At 56.6% G+C, this 6,264-nt stretch overlaps 1 protein-coding gene across 1 annotated transcript in view; it reads left to right on the top strand.

Moving 5' to 3' along the window:
- The window catches only part of GLTSCR1 (glioma tumor suppressor candidate region gene 1), a 38,691-nt gene that overhangs the window by 31,146 nt on the left and 1,281 nt on the right, over positions 1-6,264 (top strand). Inside the window, 9 exon segments of the mRNA XM_009887088.1 lie at positions 124-313; positions 1,507-1,634; positions 2,039-2,164; positions 3,471-3,529; positions 3,871-4,019; positions 4,391-4,441; positions 5,473-5,660; positions 6,137-6,175; positions 6,178-6,256. Coding sequence (XP_009885390.1) covers positions 124-313; positions 1,507-1,634; positions 2,039-2,164; positions 3,471-3,529; positions 3,871-4,019; positions 4,391-4,441; positions 5,473-5,660; positions 6,137-6,175; positions 6,178-6,256 — 1,009 coding nt within the window.

Here is a 6,264-nt window from a genome sequence, read left to right on the forward strand (position 1 = left end):
TCCTCCCGCGTTGCTGCCGAACCTCTCAGCGCTCGCCGGTGCCGAAGCGATGGGTTTGGGGCCCGTTTTCAACTTCTGGGTTGTTTTTTTGTGGTTGTTGTTGTTGTTTTTAATCCCCCGCAGGTGCCCCAGGGGATCATCCTGCAAACCAAGCAGCAGCCTGCCACCAGCCAGGCTTCCCCCGCGCTCACCCAGTTCAGCAGCCCGTCCTCCTCCGTCCTGGTGAGCGGCCAGGGACAGCCGGTGACGGTGACCACCACGCCGGCCCCCGCGCACAGCCACGCGCCCGCCGCCCTCCCGCCTTCCACCGCAGGTTCGTGCCCACGGCTCCCACTCTCGGGCGGGGAAAAACACGGGAGGGCATCCCGGAATGTGGGCGTGCCGGGACGTGGGCACCCCTAAACCGTGAGGATCCCAAAACCACGGGCATCCCAAATCACAGGCGTCCCAAACGATGGGCGTCCCGGCACAAGGACATCCCAAACCACGAGGATCCCAAACGATGGGTGTGGTGGCATACGGGTATCCCAAACCACGAGGATCCCAAACTATGGGCATCCCAAACCGCGAGGATCCCGGCAGAAGGCCATCCCAAACCACGGGCATCCCAAACAATGGGTGTCCTGGCATACGGGCATCCCAAACCACAAGGATCCCAAACCACGGGCATCCCAAACCATGGGTGTCCCAAACGATGGGTGTCCTGGTGTACGGGTATCCCAAACCACGACCATCCCAGCACACGGGCATCCCAAATCACGGGTGTCCTGGCACACGGGCATCCTAAACCAAGAGGATCCCAACACAAGGGCGTCCCAAACCATGAGGATCCCAACACATGGGCATCCCAAACCGCGAGGATCCCGGCACACGGGTATCCCAAACCATGAGGATCCCAAACGATGGGTGTCATGGCATACACGTATCCCAAACCATGATGATCCCAAACTATGGGCATCCCAAACCATGAGGATCCCGGCAGAAGGCCATCCCAAACCACGGGCATCCCAAACGATGGGTGTCCTGGCATATGGGCATCCCAAACCACGGGCATCCCAAACGATGGGCGTCCCGGCACAAGGGCATCCCAAACCACGAGGATCCCAAACCACGGGTATCCCAAACCACGAGGATCCTGGCACAAGTCCATCCCAAACCACGAGGATCCCAAATCACGGGCGTCTCAACTCATGGGCATCCCAAACCGCGAGGATCCCGGCACGTGAGCATCCCGGTGCACGGGCATCCCGGCAAAGGAGCATCGTGGTAGAGGAGCGTGCCGGCGCCCTTGTTTTGGGAGAAGTGGGGCGCTGTCGGCGCGCGAGGCGAAGGCGGTGGGGTGCAGGCTGTCCCCACGGCAAACTCCGCTGCTCCTTCGCGCTCGGTTTTTCAGATAAAGCTCGCTCCGTGGGGATGAGACGTGCCGGGAGAATCCGGGAGGTCGTTGTTTATCACCTAAGCTTGAACTTAAAAAACGAACCTTTCCCTCTGGTTTCCGTTTGCCAGGTATTACCGCCCCGGTTCCTGCGGAGAGTAAAACCTTCTCCGGCGTTTCCACGCCGATTTCGGCCGGGAAAGGGGCTGCAGCCCAGGGGAAGTCGGGAACGCCTCTGGCCGTACAGCAGCCGGTTCAGGTGAGGAAGAGCTTTTCCGTGATTTTGCCGTTTTATTTCAGAGTTTTCCACCTTGAGAGTAAACAAATCTGTCGGCGTTCCCCTCCGTTTTATCAAAAAGGAAGAATTTGTTCCCAGAAGTTCTTTTTTCCCCACTTTTAAAGCGCTGCGAAGCTCTAAAGGTGATACAAAATGATCCATCACTGAAACTCTGGGAGAAGGAGGGACTTTTGTTCCTCTTCTTCAGGAGAATCGATTGCTTGCCGCCGATGTAGTGGCGCGTCAGTGTAGTCGGTGTGGATTTCTGGAAGTGCTGACTAGAGTAATTCTGGTTCTGTGCAAAAACACGTCGTAAACTTGTGCAGAAACACGTCTTGCACTCGGGGCTGTTCCATTCGAGCCGTTCGGTGCCGTCTCTTCCCCAGACGAAGCCCGGCGTGATCAGTTCCGTCTCGGGCCTGAACCTGGCCAAGGGTCCCCTGCAGATCCAGGTGGTGGGGAAAGGATTACCGCAGCTCGTGCCCTCGGGCCCCGTGCAAGGCCAGCCGCTGGTGAGCTCGCGGCGCTCAGACCCTGCCCTCCGTTTGTCTTCTCTCCACCGTCGCCGCCGTTTCCCTCCCGCGTCTCCGTTCCCTCCCAAGAGGGGGAATTTCCCCCTCTCTCCGTGCGCGGGCTGGCTCCCTTCTCTCCTTCTTTCTCTCCCCCTTCTTTCTCTCCCCCTTCTTTCTCTCCCCCTTCTTCCTCTCCCCTTCTTTCTCTCCCCCTTCTTTCTCTCCCCCTTCTTTTCGCGCTCGGTTTTTCAGATAAAGCTCGCTCCGTGGGGATGAGACGTGCCGGGGCAATCCGGGCGGTCGTTGTTTATCACCTAAGCTTGAACTTAAAAAACGAACCTTTCCCTCTGGTTTCCGTTTGCCAGGTATTACCGCCCCGGTTCCTGCGGAGAGTAAAACCTTCTCCGGCGTTTCCACGCCGATTTCGGCCGGGAAAGGGGCTGCAGCCCAGGGGAAGTCGGGAACGCCTCTGGCCGTACAGCAGCCGGTTCAGGTGAGGAAGAGCTTTTCCGTGATTTTGCCGTTTTATTTCAGAGTTTTCCACCTTGAGAGTAAACAAATCTGTCGGCGTTCCCCTCCGTTTTATCAAAAAGGAAGAATTTGTTCCCAGAAGTTCTTTTTTCCCCACTTTTAAAGCGCTGCGAAGCTCTAAAGGTGATACAAAATGATCCATCACTGAAACTCTGGGAGAAGGAGGGACTTTTGTTCCTCTTCTTCAGGAGAATCGATTGCTTGCCGCCGATGTAGTGGCGCGTCAGTGTAGTCGGTGTGGATTTCTGGAAGTGCTGACTAGAGTAATTCTGGTTCTGTGCAAAAACACGTCGTAAACTTGTGCAGAAACACGTCTTGCACTCGGGGCTGTTCCATTCGAGCCGTTCGGTGCCGTCTCTTCCCCAGACGAAGCCCGGCGTGATCAGTTCCGTCTCGGGCCTGAACCTGGCCAAGGGTCCCCTGCAGATCCAGGTGGTGGGGAAAGGATTACCGCAGCTCGTGCCCTCGGGCCCCGTGCAAGGCCAGCCGCTGGTGAGCTCGCGGCGCACAGACCCTGCCCTCCGTTTGTCTTCTCTCCGCCGTCGCCGCCGTTTCCCTCCCGCGTCTCCGTTCCCTCCCAAGAGGGGGAATTTCCCCCTCTCTCCGTGCGCGGGCTGGCTCCCTTCTCTCCTTCTTTCTCTCCCCCTTCTTTCTCTCCCCCTTCTTTCTCTCCCCTTCTTTCTCTCCCCTTCTTTCTCTCCCCCTTCTTTCTCTCCCCCTTCTTTCTCTCCTTTCTCTCCCTTCTCACCCCTCTCTCCTCTCATTTCCCCACCAGTACGACAGCAAACTGGCTCTGAAGAAAGCCCCGACGCTACAACCCAGCAAGGAAGCTTGGTGAGTGCCTCGCCGAAACTCAAACCCTCCTTTTCCGGCCTGTATTTACCGTTCGCGCTGGAAACGGGGAATTTTGCTTGGCAAACTCTTTCTCTCCTTTCTCTCCCTTCTCACCCCTCTCTCCTCTCATTTCCCCACCAGTACGACAGCAAACTGGCTCTGAAGAAAGCCCCGACGCTACAACCCAGCAAGGAAGCTTGGTGAGTGCCTCGCCGAAACTCAAACCCTCCTTTTCCGGCCTGTATTTACCGTTCGCGCTGGAAACGGGGAATTTTGCTTGGCAAACACACACACACACCCCCACACACCCCACACCCCCCCTTTCTTCTCCTTCCCTCCAGTTTCCTGGAGCAGCTGCACAAGCACCAGGGCGCGGTGCTGCATCCCGACTACAAGACGTCGTTCCGTTCCTTCGACGACGCTTTGCAGCGCCTCCTGCCCTACCACGTCTACCAGGGGATGCTGCCCTCCGCCCAGGACTACCGCAAGGGTGAGTCCTCCCCCCCGCAGCCCCCCGCGAGCCTCAGAGGGCTTTGAACCAAAAAAAAAAAAAGGAGTTTTTTAGCCCCACAATAAAACCAGAGCGCCGCCGTCTCTAGGAAAAACATAAGTTCCCAAGATGTGCGGTTTTCCCGGGTTTCTGAGCTGGAGTGGCCCAAAGCTTCGTCGCGCTCTTTCCGCATTTTTTGCGAAACGATAAAAACCATCGCAGCGATTCCAAATTAACGCTCATTCGGGGGCCTCCCCGACTCCGCTGACAAAACTACGGATCCGTTGCCGCCGTGTGTGTGTGTGTGTCCCCCCACCCCGTGTGTGTGACACAGACTCTCTCTTTTCTCCCCACCCTCCTCTCCCTCGCAGTGGACGAGGAGTTCGAGGTGGTGTCGACGCAGCGGCTGAAACGCTTCTCCTTCTCCTTCTCCTTCTCCTTCTCCTTCTCCTTCTCCTTCTCCTTCTCCTTCTCCTTCTCCTTCTCCTTCTCCTTCTCCTTCTCCTTCTCCTTCTCCTTCTCCTTCTCCTTCTCCTTCTCCTTCTCCTTCTCCTTCTCCTTCTCCTTCTCCTTCTCCTTCTCCTTCTCCTTCTCCTTCTCCTTCTCCTTCTCCTTCTCCTTCTCCTTCTCCTTCTCCTTCTCCTTCTCCTTCTCCTTCTCCTTCTCCTTCTCCTTCTCCTTCTCCTTCTCCTTCTCCTTCTCCTTCTCCTTCTCCTTCTCCTTCTCCTTCTCCTTCTCCTTCTCCTTCTCCTTCTCCTTCTCCTTCTCCTTCTCCTTCTCCTTCTCCTTCTCCTTCTCCTTCTCCTTCTCCTTCTCCTTCTCCTTCTCCTTCTCCTTCTCCTTCTCCTTCTCCTTCTCCTTCTCCTTCTCCTTCTCCTTCTCCTTCTCCTTCTCCTTCTCCTTCTCCTTCTCCTTCTCCTTCTCCTTCTCCTTCTCCTTCTCCTTCTCCTTCTCCTTCTCCTTCTCCTTCTCCTTCTCCTTCTCCTTCTCCTTCTCCTTCTCCTTCTCCTTCTCCTTCTCCTTCTCCTTCTCCTTCTCCTTCTCCTTCTCCTTCTCCTTCTCCTTCTCCTTCTCCTTCTCCTTCTCCTTCTCCTTCTCCTTCTCCTTCTCCTTCTCCTTCTCCTTCTCCTTCTCCTTCTCCTTCTCCTTCTCCTTCTCCTTCTCCTTCTCCTTCTCCTTCTCCTTCTCCTTCTCCTTCTCCTTCTCCTTCTCCTTCTCCTTCTCCTTCTCCTTCTCCTTCTCCTTCTCCTTCTCCTTCTCCTTCTCCTTCTCCTTCTCCTTCTCCTTCTCCTTCTCCTTCTCCTTCTCCTTCTCCTTCTCCTTCTCCTTCTCCTTCTCCTTCTCCTTCTCCTTCTCTTCTTGTTCTTCCTCTCCTCTCTTCCTCTTCCTCCTCCTCCTCCTCTTCCTCCTCCTCCTCCTCCTTCTTCTCCTCCTCCTCCTCCTCCTGTTCTCCGTCTCCTCTTCCTCCTCCTCTTCCTCCTCCTTTCCTCCTCCTCCTCCTCCTTCCCTCCTCTTCCTCCTCCTCAGAGAGTCAGCCCTTCGGCGGAGATGGTGATGATCGACCGCATGTTCATACAGGAAGAGAAGACCATGTTGGCCCTCGACAAGCAGTTGGCGAAGGAGAAACCAGGTGGGAGACGCGTAATTCCGGTCGCGCGTCCCCCTTTTACACCCACAGCCGCAGTCTGGGGAGGTTTTCCTCCTCTTGGGAGCTCAGGCGGGATAGTGGCCGGGGAGGGGGGATTTTGGGGGAAAAACCGTTGAAAAGAGGAGTGAGCGGTACTCACTGCAGCCTCTTAAACATCTGTCTTAAACATCGCAGCGGCCAAAGTCTGAATCGGGGCAAAGCGCGGCGGCGTTGGGGCGGTAGAGGGTGGGAGTCCTCCGAGGGAAGAGGGGGAAAGAAAAGCCCCATGTGGGCAAATTACCGAAGTACGAATATCGCAGAAAGAGTATTATAATGATAATTTTATTTCTTTTAATAAAAGTGAACCGAGGGGTAGCGTTGCGTGCTGGCGCTAACGCCTGACCTGGTGTTTCCCTTCCAGATGAGTACGTCTCCTCCTCCCGCTCGCAGAACCTCTCCTCCTGCTCTTCCTCCTCCTCCTCCTCCTCTTCATCCTCCTCCTCCTCCTCCTCCTCCTCCTCGGTGGCCCTGGCCTCCGTCCCCAGCGCGACGCCGGCCCCGGAGAGCCTGAAGGTGCCCCCGGCGCAGCCGGCGCCCCCCCTCCCCCCCACCCAGCTG

Source organism: Charadrius vociferus, unplaced genomic scaffold, assembly GCF_000708025.1.
Source record: "Charadrius vociferus isolate BGI_N301 unplaced genomic scaffold, ASM70802v2 scaffold1736, whole genome shotgun sequence".
Lineage (NCBI taxonomy): Eukaryota > Metazoa > Chordata > Aves > Charadriiformes > Charadriidae > Charadrius > Charadrius vociferus.